Genomic DNA, 16,808 nt, shown 5'->3' with positions numbered 1-16,808 from the left:
TGGCTGTTGCATGATTTCCAACCCCTCCGGACTCTGTGTGAATTTTACCATCATTCTCGACTTGGCCGCCCGGATCCTGTTCCTTCCAGCCGCGATACACTTTTCTTTTTCTCCTTTCGATTTGCTTTTTCCCGCGCTGCTCCCGTGGCTACTACTTACGGATAGCGCACTGCACCATGGATCCTGGGCAGATGGCTCGCCCGACTATGATGTATCCTGGCTCAGGTCCCGAGCCCGGGCCGTGGAACCCAAGACGGAGGTAGGAACTTCTCGGGAAGCCACGATCTCGCTACACGTTCGAGGCCCTTGTTTTCTCCTTGACTGACACCATCTCTGAAGCCATATGCCTAACTCGAAAGCTCACGACTGGCCCCGCGATGAAATGTACTCGGCATCGAGGTAAGATTGCTACACTACCTCCTTGTGCCTCGTCGCATAGACACAACGAATTGCGCGCAGTCAATAGTAACGCTTTCTCTCTGGACAATCAAGTATGAACAATTTTGGCGTCGGCAACACTTATGCTCCCCGCGCGGAAACACCATCCATGGGCTTGCCAGGTTTCATGCCGCCACCACAAAGCGGGCTGAACACGAGCCAATTGCCCGCTTACGGATCATATCAAAGCTCCAAGGCTTCATGGGAGGCGCAAGAAAGACAGTCTCCGACAGAATCCGTGGATGATATCCTGGCATCACCAAACTTATCCGAGTACTCTTTGGAAAATGGAGCCGAATCTGCCTATACCGGACGACGTTCCAAACCCAACAGCGCGAGTGCGAACGCGAACCCAAGAACCCGGCCTCAGCGACGTCCCTCGAACCGGGACGAATTTGATGGGCCTCATCAGTTTCTCCAACGCCCGCCCCCCGAGGTCATTGCCATGCAAGAGCGCGAGTTGCCTCATCTGCCGACAAATCTGCATGTACAGGAGCAAGACATGGTGTTGGGTCAGGTCAACGATCGACTATCGCAATGTGCCTACGATTTTGTAGCCAAATACCAATTCCCTATTCCGCTGTCACAGAATATGCGGCCGGTGGAGCGTCCTCAGGACAGGGAATGGACCGAGTGGGTTTATCTGCTCAAGCGGCTCGCTACGAAGCGAAGGATTCCGGCTCGCGTATTGTACAATGGTCAAATCAAACAATTTGTGACCATTCTGGAGAATTCGCTGGAAATGAGGCATGCCTCCAAGCATCAGAGTCGACCGCTCAAAGACGACAGGAACATCTTGCAGCTCATCTCGGCAGGTATCCAGGTTGCCAAGATCCTGAGGGATGCCTCGGCAATGGACTACCTCGATCGACTGTACATCTCTACTGAGAAGCAGATCCAAGAGCGCACTTCGTCGAGATTCCGATCCTAAATGCTGCGGAGCGCACGACAACGGTCACTGGGAAACCTGATGCGGCCGAATATTCACGTTTATTGATAATTTTGCCTTGAAAACTCAACGGCATAACTACTCCTGTTAGGACATACGTTAAACCGGTGCGCCGGTGTTGCGAGGTGAGGTGAGCCGGTGCAGCAAATCAAAGGGGGACTCTTGATGGGCTGTCGACGCGGTATTCACTGACTAGCTGGCTAAAACTCTGCACGGGGAGACTTTTTAGCCCTTTTTTTTTTCCTTCGGTTTTGATGAACGAGGTGAAAAGGTGTGGCTACCTGGGCCGCATTGCCGCGCGCTGCGTTTACGGCGCAGGCGTGGCCTTTGCCATGAATCAATCTCGAGCCCGTTTGTGGTTTCCTTTCCTACATCTTCATTCGTCGCCTCTCGCCACCGAGAACTTCTTTATTACGACCAGCGTTTTATTTGACCGCCATGATGAATACAATGAATGCAACACAGAGCAAATTATCACAGAACTACCCTACACGAGCATAAGATGGCAACGTTGTATCGTGCTAGGGGCATGGGAGGGAAGCAAGTCTGGCGTTGGGCTTACAGATTTTCCCACGTCTTTTTTTATGGCGTTTACTGGGCTAACTAGAGTTGAGCGGTTTTTGTGCGTTTTTTAAATATCATGTTGAGATAGCTCGGCGAATATACCTTGTTCAAGTAGCAGCTGCGTGTGAGACTGCAGGCCAACCAACATGCACGTAGCCAACACCAACAAGGAGCTCCCCACTGGGGCGACTGTAGAACCAACAATGTTCATTACCTAGGTAGTGAGCACTGAACACCTTAAGTGACAATGATATACAACAGCTCTCCAGAAACCCTCGCATACACTTTAAAGTACCCCGTATTCAGTCAGATTCGGTTAGTAGGATGGCAAGTGTCTCTTCTATCCTGGGGTGACGAAAAGCTAAGTAGTGCAAAGCAAAAATCTGCTTGCCACCCTACGCAATGCTGAAGTGTTTTTCTTAATGATGCCCGGTACTCCGTACTGACCCAGGAAACAGCAGCCAAAGTTGAGACCACGGAGGGCCAGTCTCAGCTGCTGAAGCGCTCGGTATCTCTTTGGCGGAGGACGCCAGCGGGTGCGGGTGCATGTGGGCGTACAGCGGCCTGCTAGTGGGCAGCTTTGCCATTCGGTGTTTCTTTCTGGTTAGTGTCCACCCTCACTTGCATGATCGTTTTCTCTGACCGAAGGGCACTTTTGAGGCGCTGCCTGGGACACAATGTCGCGTGCTGGACCGGCCCTTTTAATGGCTTTTGGCCTTTTCATCGCACCTGGCAACAATGTTGGCCTCGCAGCGCAACATTGCACGTGGTTGAGTCTATTCTTCGCGGTACTCATCTATAACTGAAGTTGCGCCACGAGAGTCGGAGCCCATAGGGTCCCATCACTGAACAGTCCCGAGACTGACCACGTTCTGGCATATCCTTTGTTCATGCAATTTCCCTCCCCCCCGGAAGTAGGCATTTACGAGATACTTGTCGCATTGACCAGCCGATTACGACGCGCTGGCGACCGTACAGAATGGCATCTGTTTCCTCCCACAACGGTTCTTCGCACCCGTCACCATACGACTTCGACTCCAACGGCGATACCGACGAATCATGGCAATACATTGACTATTCGAGCAGCGCCTCTGCCCCCGGTTCTGTTGGATTCCTGCCAAGCCCGGCAAGCGGCAGTCTGAACGGATTCGCCATCATTGGCGGCCACAACGCAACGACGTCGCCCTCGCAGCACTCCATGTCGCCCGTACCGCTACCACTGGGGGACGGCGACCAGCCGTTTCTCCCGCCAGCCACTTCGCTCCCCATGAGCGCCGCGATGGAGCCCGGCGAGTTCGCGATGACGACGGCGGGCGAATTCATGACCGACGGCATGTTCATGACGCCGCAAGAGTATCTCTTTGCACAGGATGCCCTGTCCGAGTGGCGGCAGGAAGCGCTTGGCCTGGCCGCCGCCACGTCCGAGTTTCAGATGGATGTCATTCCAGCGATGAGCCATGCGCAGCAGCAACAACAGCAGCAGCAGCTTGCGGCGGCGCCAAATTTAGAGTTGGATGGCTTTCAACAATTTCATCTGGAGGGCACGTTCGTGCAATGGGATCCCAATGCGGCTGGCGCCGAGTCACCAGGTGAAGGGCCGTCAATGAGCGTCGCTAAATACATGTCGTCACCGAGCCAGCATAGTATCGGATCTTCCAGCCCACGCTCGACGGCGTCGGTCAAGTCCGAGGGAAGCGGCAAAGCCTCTCCTATTGCAATTCGGAAAGTGACCGCCGGAAGAATCGGGAAGAGTAGGGTAGAACAGGCAGGAAAGTTCCACATCGTCACGCCCAACTCCATCACCGCGAGCGCGGGACGGCCTAACCCTTACGAATGCTTCGAGGCGATGCGAACAACACAGCGCGGCCGTAAAGGGCCTCTCGCCAATGCCACCAAGGAAGATGCCCTTCAGGTACGCCGGCGTGGTGCCTGTTTCTGCTGCCGTAGTCGCAAAGTCAAGTGCGACACGGAACGGCCGTGCAAGCACTGCAAGAAGCTCATGGTACAGGTGCCACAGGTGGTCTGCTGGCAGTTTCAGGATTTCCTTACAATCCTGTTCCCTGATTTTATCAGCGCCCATTTGAAAAAGGATGAGATGGTCAAGTTCTTGCGGGACAATGTGGATGGGTTTCTGATTGGCGGCGCATCGCAGCCATGCTCCGTAAAACTATTTTCCGGCGCACGATTTGTCACGACGCTCGACATCGAGGCCAAGTTCTTCACGGCCAAAACGTGTGATGTCTTGCAACACTGGCATCTCAACTCTGGGAGCAACGGAGTCCACTTGGACTCGAATGGCTCTGCGCCGATTGGACTGGACTTGACTGGCGGCAGCGGCCCTCAGAGGGATGAAGTGCGCAAAAAAGTCAAAGCTTACGTGCGGCAGATGATAGAGGAACCCGTATTCGCGGAGCAAGTCACAGACTCGTTGCGATCAACGAGACTACCGGCCAAAATCCTCGCCATGACGCAGACTTATGCGCAAAGTACGGACTGCGCCATGGTAAAAAAGGCCCTCTCAATCTACTGCATTCACTATGTCATGACCAGACACCTGTGCCTCACCAGCGACACGGTGCGCGCCCTGCAGCCGTCTGGCCTGGTGCCACAGAACAGTCCCTGGGTGACGCCGCGCGTCCTCGCGCGGCAGATCAAGTCGCTGGCCGACGAGATCTGCATGCGAGAGATGCAGCAGCTCTTTGAGCTCTTCACCAAGGCGCTGAAGCCCAAGTACCGCAAGGAGTGGGCGCCTAGTCTGGCCGCATTCCTGGTGCTCTGCCTGTACATGGAGGCGGTGGAGACGACGACGGACAACTTTGTCATTTCGCAAAACGCCGTCAACAAGAAGAACAACAACGCTCCGTCCTTTAGGCGGTCGTTTGCGCTGGACATGTGCAGGGAGGTGGAAAACATGCCGTTCAAGCAGTTTGCGTACCAATTTCACCACATTTACCAGACGCACTCGAGAGACCCCAACACGAAGCCGTTCAACCCACTCTTTGACAACAGCTTTGCGGCGCAGAGCGAGCTCGACGGGCCGGCCATGGAGTTGGTCACCCAGCTGCAGGGTCTTTATCAAGGCGAGGACTGTAAGTCGTGACTCTTCACTTGGCCCTGGCGGCCAACATGACCACAAGCTAATACTGTGTGCACCGTAGGGCAAGATATGCAATTCCTGGCAGACGATGACTTGCTGCTGAATAGAGGCGACGATCCCGTTAGCATAGACACCGCCTACCTCTACACAGGAAGACTCGTGTCCAAGTTTTTATTGTCATTCATGGACGAAGACCGTATTTTCGGTGGCAAGATATGAGTCATGTTCTTCTTTCCTTTTCTTGAGCGAACAAGAGAGTGTATAGCGTGTGATTTGGGCTTCTGGAATTTCCACGCAGCATGGGCATATATACAATGCAACGATAGAAACGATACGATATATAGCGAATAAAGAAACCAAGAAATGTTTGTCCGATTTTAGTCCTGGTGCCACACTAAACTTCTATGGCAACAGGGTGGAGCGGACTGGTTGTCTAGACCAGAGGTTTGTTCTCCCACTTTGAACGATAATGTAAAAGTTGACACGCTTGCGCATTGGAAGCGCGAGGTGTAGGCATTATGTGGGTGTATATGCAAGGGAGAGACGGGGGCGAGGGACGAGCTCGTCCGTCAGTCGACATGTCACGACTTCAGCATGCTTGCTCACCTTTGGTGCAAGAGGAGGCCGAGAAAATGCAAACGACGACGCCTAAACTACGAGGGCGGTTGGATCGCATTTGGCTGGAAAACTCCGTCCCGCGGGAAATATGTCATTGGCTCGAATTCAATCGGACGACAAAGCAACGCCAAAAAGAGGTAAAGGATGTGTGTCAGTCACGATTGTTGAAGAAGAAATGAGCTTGATGAAAAGAAAAGACATGGCTTAAAAAAGGTTCCTGTCCGACTTTGAGCAAAAACCAGCCTGTGGGTCGCCCGCACGTGATTCTCAAGCCTGATTGCCCGCCAGGGGAGCTTCTATAGTTGCTACTAAGTAAAATGGCGACTGTGGGATTTTCCTCTGGTTTTCTTCCTCTTCTTCATACACTTTTTAAAAGGCACGATAAATCAACCGGCAGCGACTTGTCCACTCGCTGCAGGTCATATTCGTGTGCCAGAAGAACGGGCTTTCTCTACCCAGGGAATTCTTACTTTTTTTTTCTCTTCCTCGACGAGTTTTCTTTTGGCGATTCTCATCGGTTTGGGATGGAGCGTCCGACATGTGATTCTTGATGCGGCGTGACGACGACTTGGTTTGCAGGTCTAGGTATTCGTTCTTGCTTGCGTCTGCCAAGTCCCGTAGATTCTGTGCAACTTTGGGTTCTAGATGCTGAGCCCAGTACTCTCGCGGGGTAATTGCAGGCCGGTCCTCTGCAAACACCCAGCGTGTGGGCGTTTTCATCTCATGGTAGCGATGCCGTGCCACCTTACTAGGCCTCGCTGCATTTCACAAGCTTGGTCTCTCACAAGCCTCCTCCTCGTTCTATACGCAGAGTCGCGCTTCCAATTGCCGGTCTTGTGCGATCCGTTAGTTGCCATTGGCTGTCCTGCATGTTCCCACCCTGTCTGTAGTCGTACGTCTGGCTGCCCAATTTGTCTCGTCGATCATCCAATGCATGCGACCTTGAGCCTGAGCAGCTGGGGACTGTGCTACCCCTTGGTCAGTCGGTATCAAGTACAACCCAAGTATTCGCAAATAAGAAAGAAAGGCACACGCTGCCTTTCAGGCATGCTGATGAGAAAGAAGGCGTCCGCAAATGTTTTGGATGATAGTCAAGGGTCCGCATCTAAAATGAAAGAACGGATAATCTGTAACTCGAAGAAACAAACCTATCCACCTACTTTGGATTTTTATTTACTGTCCAAATCTTCTTGAAATGGTGGTTTACCTTGTCACCAATGGGAGAATCAAGCAAGGTACACTCTACCTAGGCCGGCCAGGCAGGCAGGCACATGTAAATGTCTGCTCTTGCTTCGCTCACGACGCCGTGCGAGGTTGCTGCTGCTGCTGCTCCTCCTCCTTGCAGACCTGGCCTACTATCTGCTTAAAAGGAACAATACCCCGAGGAATGGCATTTCCGACCCTTAGCAATGCATCATGAAACTTTCCTTTGCCTAGAATCTGCAACCCTTGTCTCCTAAATTTGTCTCTCTCGGACCCTTACCTAACTAGTACTATACAAGCATTCTTAGGTACCAACCAGCCACCTTCTCCTTCACCGACTTCAGAAGACCGACCGCTCTCTGAACAGGGGGCAGCCAGGCCACCTCCTGCCGACGTGCAGATAAGGGATACGCGACTGCAGCATTGTTTGCTCTGTCAACTTCCTGCCTCACCATTTCACCGATTCACATCATGTCGGCAATCAATCGGTCCCTGGAGCAGAGCCGGCTCGAGATTATGATTCTTGCCATCGGCGTCTTGATCCTCGTCTCTCTTCTCGGCCTCATTGTCTTCATCAATCTACGGTTCAGGCCGCACGGCGAGCGCCAGAAACAACACAATGACTACGGCTACGACGAAAAGCCTGTTTTCAGTGACAAGTGGGAGGCGTCATAGAAGGGTCTTCTTCCGGTCGCGACAGCGACACGCGACTCTGGCGACACCTTCATGGATTCAGTTCGCCGTCGCAGCGTCTCGCTTGCCGATAACGCCAAAAGGGAGCTCGCCTTCCTAACACGCCGCGTTACAATGTCTGCGTCGGTCGACGCGACAGCAAGCGGCCCAGACGCCAAGCTCCAAACAGAACAAAGGCGCTTCCTGCTCATGCCATCCATCAACACAGCAGCCACCAACCAGAAATCGGTCCACAACGACCACGAGGACACGAAATCTCCGTCGTCTGGGAACGACGTAGGCCATGACGAAACTGGCCAGAAGATTGTTATGATATGACGAACACGACTCGGCAAGGGAAAAGGCATGGAGTTAAAAAAAAGGCAATGTTGTTTATAGCCACTGTATCATCGTTTTTAAGACATTTGGAGATGGTCGGTCAAGTTCGAGAGTCTTGTTGTACATATAGAAAAAACTACCGAATTTGAAAGTCGCCCGAGGCGTCGTCGCTCAGCGTGAGAGTCCGTATGTCGAGTATAGTGTGTTCGCCTGCCGGTCCCTTCCCATCTCTAACAGACACCCAATTTTGTACATGCTAGTATTATTTTGAGTTGCGGCGTATTGCCTCGTATCGTCTATGAGCTCTTCTTGAGGTCGCGAGCAGCTTGCTTCAAATTGAAGTTGCACTCCTCATATGCGCGGCCGGCACCGAAGCCAGCGCCGATGAAGGCAGGCCAAGCTCTGCGGCGGAACAGAATGACGGAGAAGACGACGCCAAATCCGAGACCGATGCTAGATTTGACGAGGAGGTTCGACAGGCAGCGGTCCCACTGGGTAATTGTAACAGCCGTGTTAGCATTCTTGTGTCAATTCGCACCATCTCGTCTGTTCAGTTGCGCGGTCCGGGGTCGTGGGCTACCTTTTCGTTGAGGAGAGTCTCGCTCACGGGCCGGGAAATGGCGCTCGAGGGAGCTGGGGCGGCGGTGTTGGATTCGGCCATTGTGGATGAAAGTCTAGCATCAGGCGCAAGAGCGTTAGAAGAAGCGCTTGGAGATTGAGCCGGCTGCCACGTACCTATATGCGATGCGATTGAGATCGACAGAGGGGACACAATGAGAGCTCTCAAGCTTGCTTCTATGTCAGGACTGACGCCAAACCTGACGAGAAGCAGCCGGTACGCCATTTGGCGTCCACACCCGAAGGCGGTGAGGATAGCCTATTTCCATTCCGGGATGCCTGGGCCGGCAGAATTTAGGAAATTTTGGGCTGGCCGACTTTCGCATGTGGGGCAGCTTTTCCATCTGCAAGAACATTTTCTTAGCTCTGCATTGCTGTGATCGCGCGTTTTGTCCTCTATTTCGCATGTATTTGGTGGCCCTGGGAAGTGTGTATTTGGCATGTGTTGACTGAATTACTTGCGATTATCACAATGGTAAAACTGACCCGCAAGTCCCCTACGAAAGGGAATCAAACTAAGTCTCTTTTGCAACAGGATGCCGACAATCTTATCAAGATTGTACGAGGGCTCGACCAGAGTGGCCCGGGTGAAGATGGAAAGAATCTGGATCTACTCTGGCGCAAGCTGGTAGCATCTTCAGATGAATCATTTCATGCAGCCGAGGAGAGCACGCTCCGATGGCTGCTCAAGTCTATGAATGGCAATGCGACTGCCGCCGAAGCTATGCGCCGCCACCCATTGACCTGGATCATGCTCGATTGCGTATTCACACGAATCCCTCTTTTCTCTCTCGCCAAATCCCTGGCGGATAGAAAGTTCGTCGCGGTGCTCCAACAAACGCTCAAGGATCTCGCGACCGTCGACAGCGACAACCTCCAGCACAGTGGCAAGAAGCGAAAGCGATCATCACCGCCCTCGTTTGGCAGCGACGAGACGAGACAACCACACGGGCGCCTTGCTACTGCAAAATCATTGTTCACCACGCTGAAATCGCTTCTGGACCGCCTCGACGACGCGACAACCACGACGGCTCGAGACAACATTGGTGCTGAGCATATCCGATCCTTGTTTTGCCTGTCGGCCGCAGAAACGGCTGTACTTCTGGCACCCGCATTCTCCGCCTGTCAGCTCTTGATTGATACCGAAATGTATGACATTGAGGGCGCTGAAGAATGGGTTGCAGTGGCGTCGTCTCTTTGGGACCTCCACATGCAGGGCACCGACGACACTTCCGAGGTCGCTACGCACTTGTTTACCACTCCGGCCGCCATATTGTGTGCTTTAGAAAACCTATCAGAGAAAGAACCTAACAACGCCCCGGCCTCCCTCAAATTGAAATGGAGTGCGGATCTACAAGACTTTCTCCAGCGCAACCTGATTCTCCCTTGCCGAACGACGTTTCTAAACCGACAAGATTTCGCTGCAGTTACTCGCGCGCTGGACGTATCTCAATCAAAAATTCACATGACTGCACCGTCACTGTACTTCCTAGCCTCAAAATCATCGGACACGAGCGCCGAGGGCGAAAGGCGTAAAAATACCGTGGAATGGATGAAGCGAATCTTCGAAGAGGTTGAACAGGCAATCCACCACAATCCGGACCGGAACAATCTCATCGAACTCATAATTCGCCAAGCTATCAAGAAGTCCATTCCTGTCGACGTCAAGAATCTGCGACAGATTGCCCGCGGATATGTTCTGGACAAGGAGCCAACAGACTGGACACTACTTGGTAGCATTGTTATGTGCGACCCAGCTGTATTCCAAACCAGCGGAGATGGCAGCGATTTGTTGATATCAACTTGCGAGAAGATTTCAACGTTTTCCTCAGCGGAGTCCCAACAGCCTATCGCCTCGGTTCTCGGTGCTATACGACAGAGCTTCGTAATCAGGCGCGATCTTGTAGCATTTCTGCAGTTGTGGTTCACAGAGCTAAGAAAAGCCGAGGAGAATGGACAAGAGCAACAATCTATGTGGTTTGGAGAAGGTCTTAATAGCTACAATGGTGAATACCTACGTGACCTGATTGAAAAGGAGTTGAGCGCATCCCAACTGTCTGAATTCGTCAGCTGGCTGGAGTCACAATCCACCAAATCCAGCCCCAATTCAATCTGTACGATCGCCGACACTCTGTCACAAGGTTTGAAACGCGAGACATTCATTGATGTGGTTGGCCTGCGACTATTTCAAATAACTTGGACTGCTTGTGCCGAATTGTCGAATTTACCCGCTAGATGGCGCATAAGCTCAAACACAATACGGTGGGCGAATCCCGACGGAAAGGCAACCATCTGGGAGACATTGAAAGACAGGGTCAAGCAGACCCTGAAGAAAGGAGCCCTGGATGCTGAGGAGACATTTGAATGCTTCTGCTTCTGCTACAATGCGTGGGACGCTTTAGCGACATGTGTTGATACCGTCAAGGGGCCAGCTAAGCTCATTCAAAACTTTTCTGAGCGTCTTGCGAAGAAACTTATGTCAGAGTCTGCAATTCAGAAGATTACAGTCTTGGATAGGGCTGACACCGAGCTCAACACCTTTGACGAAAAAACCCCTGCGTCGTGCTACCTTGACGTCTTCCTTGCTGGTGGCAGCCGATTCAACCGATTGTTCTCGATAGCAAGCGGCGGTCTCCCCGAGCCTCTGAGGAGTGCGACGACTGCTTCTGAGCTTGGCGCCAGGGACAAGCGAATGCTTTGGCAAAAGGTCTTTTCGAACGATGTTAATCTCAATGAGGGAAAACTCGCGCGAACACTGGTTGACCAAGTTATTGAGGCACTAGAGCAATCTGGCAAAGAGAAAGGTTGGCCGACTAGCGATGCGATCCTCATTCTTCAGACCCTTAGCCGCATCCCCATGGACAGCTTTAGCCGTTGGCAACGAGAAAAGGTCGTCAACACCCTGAATTCGAACAGCGCAAAGATGGTCCAAACTCCAGGGTCGACGCCTTTGGCTTCATGGAAACAAATACTGAGTCTGACAACTAACATGATGGCTCGACCGACATTCTACGACGAGATGACATTTGATCGTCTTGTCCAATTGGCGGATGCTGTTTCTGTCTGCATTGCAAAGCATTCGACCAGCGACGAAGAAATATTAGAGATGATCGAACGGTTCTCTCAGATGGCGTCGTCGACTATTCGCCAGATGGCAGGTCAGGTGGATGAGAGGAGTACAAAGTACTTTGAAGATTGCTCTGCATATATCGCCTCAGCGACCGGAAACAAGTTTCGGGAGTTTTCTGCACTTCATTACCCATTGATCAAGTCGTTGATTTCAGTCATCACGCGATCACCAAACACGCCGAACACTGAACATCTTAGCAAACTCGTTACTGAGGGTCAAGTCATGCTGGCAAAGGCCATCATGTCTGTTGTGAACCCTCTGGTTACGGCTGAAGTACTTCCGGTGAAACCTAGCTCGCGGGAGAGGCTGAATATACTAGCCGCCGCAGATGCAGCCTCGTCGGCCGCCCCGTTGGCGCAATACTATAAGGGCAAGCCTACGGCTCTACAAGCGTTTGCCGATAACTGCAGCAGCAAGATGACAGAGGGTGACGTTGTTGCTTGGAAAGTTCAGATTCTGCTGCGAAACGAGTTGCCCGCGGCTTTTCAGCTGACAGCCCCCAAGACGTTTGATACGCTCAAGCCTCTTCCACAAAGACTTCAATCCAAGCTTCTGCGTGACTTTGCCAGCTCGATCACAAAGTCGCTGCGAGTGCAAGAAAAGGTGGCATATCTGCGAGACCTCGTCGATGCGCTGCGCGCTGGCTGTTTCACAGACGGGCAGACCCTCGCAATCCAAGAAGTTGTCAGCCAGATTATCGAATCGCCAGAGTACACGGGCAAATTCGACGGCTATGACCTTGCCGCGGCCTACAGCGAGATTATCACCATTCTTAGCAAAGCCCCCGCGCCGGGCAACGTCAATCTGTGCCGTACGCTGTACTCTCTTCTCGAGAGGAAGCCGCAGGCGGTCAGCCAGTGGGATGTCGAAGCCACGCTGAGCACAATCTGCGACCTATCTCCCGCTGTGGGCGGCCTCGACACAGCGCAGCTGCCATACACATGGTTGTGTAAGCTCACAGACGTGATTATCAAGAAGCACAGACTCCGCCTCGAGGGCCATTATCACCTGCTGCTGACGGTCTTGCAAACACTGCTGGATCGACTGATTGTCACTGAGATCGGAGGGGAGGATTCGTCCGCTTCTCAGGAGACAAAAGCGCATGCCTATGCGCGCCTCATTACACTGGTATGCGAGCCCACAGCAGGTGCCGTCTCTCGCACGCAGCACCAGAGCTCGCTGGATTCGGCGACGGATGCCGCCAAGCGCTCTGCCGGGCGCCACATGCATCTGGTTCTCATGCAGTATGTCAGGCTGCAGCTCACGGAAAACGTGCCGCGACCAGTACGTGAGGCCCTGGAGCCGGCAATGAACTCTATATTTGACATTACACCGCCAGAAGGGCGCAAGATCCTCAACGATGCCATGGATGCAAGTGGAAGGGCAATTCTGAGAGAAATGTTTAAGCGATATGTCAAGTTTGGTAAATGGAGCGGAGTTTAACGGGACGGCGAGGAAGAAAAGAGAATATGTACATAAAGCATGATGATATACAGTTCTGTGCTAGAATTATACACGCGCATTTCGCGCCCATTAGGTATATTTGGTCTTGCTGCGTACTCTTTACTTTTGGACATTGGTGTAGGTGCTGGGATGGCCATGCTTCTTGCCAAAGCTGCGCACGGTGCTGACCTGGTCATACTGCACAAAGATCCAGATGATGGGCACCAGCCAGGCGCCAATCGTATCGATGATCCAGCTGTTGCGGAAGGAGCCGCCAATGACGCCGAAGCGCATCAGGTGGCCGAGCCAGTTGACCACGACCATGAACTGGCCGGCCTCGAGGCCTCGGATGGCGCTGCGCGCCACCTCGTCGGGCGTCTGCCTGGGGTCGGCGGCCTCGAGCTGCTTGGTGATTTCGGGTTTGGTGCGCTCCTCGACCTCGAAGCCGGGCGAGAGGATGGTCCCCGGGAAGACGATGTGGACCTTGACGTCCTGCGGGTAGAGCAGGACCTCCTGCGAGAGCGTGTCGGCGAGGCCGCGCAGCGCCCACTTGGAGGGGGCGTAGCCCGCGTAGCCGGGGATGGTGTAGAGGGCGACGGCGCTGGCCGTCATGACGAGGTGGTGGCGCTTCGGCGGCGGCGCGCCCCGCGCGTCGGCAGCAGGTGCGCCGGGGGCGGCGAGCCACACGCGGAGGATGGCATGGGCCATGTCGGCGGCGCCGTGGTAGTTGATGTCCATCTGCCGGCGCAGCGTCGCCGCTTCCGTCTCGACGAAGAGCCTGGGCACCGCGACGCCGGCGACGCACCAGACAATGTCGGGGGCGCGGCCGCCGTTCCATGCCGTCGCGTCGGCAACGACGCCGTCGGCGTACGAGGGCACCGAGACGTCGGCCGTGATGTAGTGGAATCGCTGCGTCGAGGGGTTCTTGGCGGCGGCCTGCGAGGGAAACCCGGTTGCGGGTTGCTACGTTAGCTAACCTGCGTGAAAAAAGGTGGCCAGCGCCCAGGAGAGCCATCGGACAAGTTTTACGGTACCTTGACGGCCTTGATGGCTTCCTCGAGCTTGGCCGCGCTGCGGGAGACGAGGATCAGGTTGGCGCCCTTGCCGGAGAGCTGCGTCGCCACGGCCAGGCCCATGCCCTCTGAGCCGCCGGTGATCAAGACAGTCTATGGAACGAGTAAGTTTTGTTTTTGGGAGCTTGGCACACAGACGGCGGGTTCAAGGGGCCTGTTGTCTCGTACCTTGCCGTCCACTGGCATCTGGTTGCCGCCAAAGAGACCCATGGTGCTTGCGACAGCTAGTGTTACGACCAGCGTGACTGCTAACCAGAGAATTGGCGACTGCAGCAGGGCCATTCAGGGCAACAGTGGGTGCGAGGGTGGTTGATGATGTAGACGAAGCTTGATTGGAGGAAATGATAGGTGAGATGGCCAAGGTTCGCAGTTTTTGCTGTTACCATGTATGTACTGGGTATGTGCAGGCTCGAATAATACCAGTACGCCATAGCTCACCAAGCTGTGGCTGATCGTTTTAACCGAGTGGATAAGTAGTGCCTACCCACTCATCCACTCTCCTTACTGAGTAAGTTCGACAAGACTATTTAATGTATTAAACATGTGTTTTTTTATGAAAATGAATAAAGTGACTTGGTATTCTATTTCATATTTCAAAGTTTGATTCCATTTACTGAATGATACATTTAAGAAACTATTTACTCTAATGCAGTTACACCTGATATTGTACCCCTATTAGATATGGGAGAAGAGAAATCACTAGACATGACCTCACATTCTTCTCCTTTGCATCTGACTACCATTATTAAGCCTCTACGGTTCCTTGACTCAAGTCTCGGTTCAAATTCTCAATACAGCACCCATGCACTTTTGATAGTTAGTAGATGGTATCCTTCGGCAAGCCGAGCTTATCAATGCGCTGTTCGTATCGGATGGACAATCCTGCGATTTCATCGCGATTCAATGTCTGGACATGATGGAGCAGTTCCCAGTCTGCCGACAATCTGCCAATAAGGCAGTTGTTATATTTTTGGGTCAGCTCAACCAGTCAGCAATGCCAACTCTCTAGAGCATTCTGTTCTGGATCAACGAGTTTCTAGTTCTGTGGCAGGTCTCGAGGCATGAAAACAGCACATTCACCAATGCCCTTCAGTTCAGCAGCTGCAGAGAAAGCCTTTGTCCAATCTTCTAGAGCAAATGCTTTGGCGGTAACATAGGCGGGCCCGCGGGGAAAGCAACCTCCCTCTAATAGCTTGACGAATTGTAAAATAGTCTTTCGCTCGTACATCATCTTTCCTGTCTTGTATTTCAGTGTCCAAGCTCAGCACCAGAAGGTTCAGAAACGGTACCTACCTTTGAGCATTATATCATTGAGCATTATCACATCAGCACCTATGTTACGAGTCGACCCCATCAAGCTGACTCTTCCCCCGCGACGTAGTGCCTTGATCGCGCTTTTTGTGTGAGTGGACGTCGATGCCGACGATGGAGTCATATCAAGCACGGCATCAGCGCCACCCGGGACCAGCGCACGCAAGGCCGCTGTATCTGCAGTTTCATCGCCCGTGATCTTGATCAGCTGCAGTGCCGCATGCTGCGATGTACGGAGAACTTCACGTCGTATATTTTGCAGTTTTTCCTCATCACGAGCCATGGCAATGACTCGCGCTCCCATAGCAATGGCAACCTGGACGCCGATACTGCTGTAGAACCCTGTAGCAGGGCAAACTATGAGAGTCTCGCCGGGTCGAAGCTCAATATCGAGCAGGCCGGCATAAGGTACGAGCTGATATGCCATGTATCCCAGGTCTTCAGCTGAATACGCCAATTCTTTGAGCAGGCGTGTCTCGTCAAGGGGAATGCAATTTTCCAGTGGCATATTCGCGTATTCGGCGAATGTGCCATTCGACCAGACTTCGCGCTTTAGACGCCTGCTGCCCTCCGACATGCCACCAAAGTGCGTGGAGATGAACATGCAATCCGGGTCATCGCGCGCGCGCACGACGGAGTCGACGTAAACGAGTTGTCCGATACACAGGCGAGCAGAATCAGGTCCCAAAGCCGCGATGCGACCAATAGCGCTGAATCCTGCCACTCCTGATATGGGCGCTGATGCAGACGAATCGGCAGACGAAATTCCTCGACACAGGGCGCCATAGCTTGGAAGTATAGATGCTGCTTCAATCCGAATCACAGCGCTGCCATGAGTGACGGAGGGTGTGCTGAGAGATTTGACGAAGCAGCCTGCTGAGCCGCCGTCTATGACCAAAGCTCGCTGTGTAGGGGGTAATACCTGCATATTGATAGGTGTAAGGTGAGAACGGCATAAAATAAAAGAAGCAGAAGGATATTTATTAATTCCAAATTTATATCAAGAATAAGAGTTATACTTTACACCTGGCCCTCCAAGATTCAAAGCTGCTAATAATGGTCGCTGTAAGAGAGTGGTCGCCATGGGCTGCGTGTGGATCTCAGCATTTGTTGCTCCACAGCAAACCGACAGCAGTAGTAGGTAGACCGTAGGTAGACGTGCCTACTCATCTCTGTCTCACCAATAACGAATGCGATTCACTATAGTACACTGCGCATCGACAGGAGAACCGCGCAATACGATTCAGGTCATAGGCAATTGATGAAATATTCGGCAGATGCCATCACACTGTCCAACTTCAATGCGTTGAAGTCTTGATTCTGCGCCGCGCGAAGCTCGCCAGGTCGGGAGCC

The 16,808-nt window shown here is 52.9% G+C and overlaps 7 protein-coding genes across 7 annotated transcripts; 4 read left to right on the top strand and 3 right to left on the bottom strand.

Annotated features, from left to right (window-relative positions):
* Positions 1-493: 493 nt before the first annotated feature.
* Positions 494-1,369, top strand: V2A60_005308 (uncharacterized protein; the record flags this gene model as incomplete). Its single annotated transcript, XM_083256620.1, has 1 exon — positions 494-1,369. One exon carries the CDS (start codon positions 494-496, stop codon positions 1,367-1,369), a length of 876 nt encoding a protein of 291 aa, XP_083112746.1.
* A 1,561-nt stretch (positions 1,370-2,930) lies between these two features.
* V2A60_005307 (Zn(II)2Cys6 transcription factor domain-containing protein) lies at positions 2,931-5,267 on the top strand (the record flags this gene model as incomplete). The annotated part of the gene is made up of 2 exons (XM_083256619.1): positions 2,931-5,040; positions 5,110-5,267. 2 exons carry the CDS (start codon positions 2,931-2,933, stop codon positions 5,265-5,267), a joined length of 2,268 nt encoding a protein of 755 aa, XP_083112745.1.
* Positions 5,268-7,340: 2,073 nt separating this feature from the next.
* Positions 7,341-7,880, top strand: V2A60_005306 (uncharacterized protein; the record flags this gene model as incomplete). The annotated part of the gene is made up of 2 exons (XM_083256618.1): positions 7,341-7,521; positions 7,570-7,880. 2 exons carry the CDS (start codon positions 7,341-7,343, stop codon positions 7,878-7,880), a joined length of 492 nt encoding a protein of 163 aa, XP_083112744.1.
* A 296-nt stretch (positions 7,881-8,176) lies between these two features.
* On the bottom strand, positions 8,177-8,541 carry V2A60_005305 (MICOS complex subunit MIC10; the record flags this gene model as incomplete). Its single annotated transcript, XM_083256617.1, has 2 exons — positions 8,177-8,371; positions 8,461-8,541. 2 exons carry the CDS (start codon positions 8,539-8,541, stop codon positions 8,177-8,179), a joined length of 276 nt encoding a protein of 91 aa, XP_083112743.1.
* Positions 8,542-8,970: 429 nt separating this feature from the next.
* On the top strand, positions 8,971-13,071 carry V2A60_005304 (Urb2/Npa2 family-domain-containing protein; the record flags this gene model as incomplete). The annotated part of the gene is made up of 2 exons (XM_083256616.1): positions 8,971-8,973; positions 9,034-13,071. The coding sequence occupies 2 exons, from the start codon at positions 8,971-8,973 to the stop codon at positions 13,069-13,071; spliced, it is 4,041 nt and encodes a 1,346-aa protein (XP_083112742.1).
* A 120-nt stretch (positions 13,072-13,191) lies between these two features.
* On the bottom strand, positions 13,192-14,354 carry V2A60_005303 (SDR family oxidoreductase; the record flags this gene model as incomplete). The annotated part of the gene is made up of 3 exons (XM_083256615.1): positions 13,192-14,034; positions 14,106-14,237; positions 14,313-14,354. The coding sequence occupies 3 exons, from the start codon at positions 14,352-14,354 to the stop codon at positions 13,192-13,194; spliced, it is 1,017 nt and encodes a 338-aa protein (XP_083112741.1).
* Positions 14,355-15,180: 826 nt separating this feature from the next.
* V2A60_005302 (chaperonin 10-like protein) lies at positions 15,181-16,383 on the bottom strand (the record flags this gene model as incomplete). Its single annotated transcript, XM_083256614.1, has 2 exons — positions 15,181-15,380; positions 15,438-16,383. 2 exons carry the CDS (start codon positions 16,381-16,383, stop codon positions 15,181-15,183), a joined length of 1,146 nt encoding a protein of 381 aa, XP_083112740.1.
* Positions 16,384-16,808: the final 425 nt, after the last annotated feature.

The sequence above is a fragment of the Cordyceps javanica genome, chromosome 3 (assembly GCF_051103115.1).
Source record: "Cordyceps javanica chromosome 3, complete sequence".
NCBI lineage: Eukaryota > Fungi > Ascomycota > Sordariomycetes > Hypocreales > Cordycipitaceae > Cordyceps > Cordyceps javanica.
The sequence above is the reverse complement of the archived record's forward strand: the minus strand, read 5'-3'. Positions and strand labels throughout refer to the sequence as shown.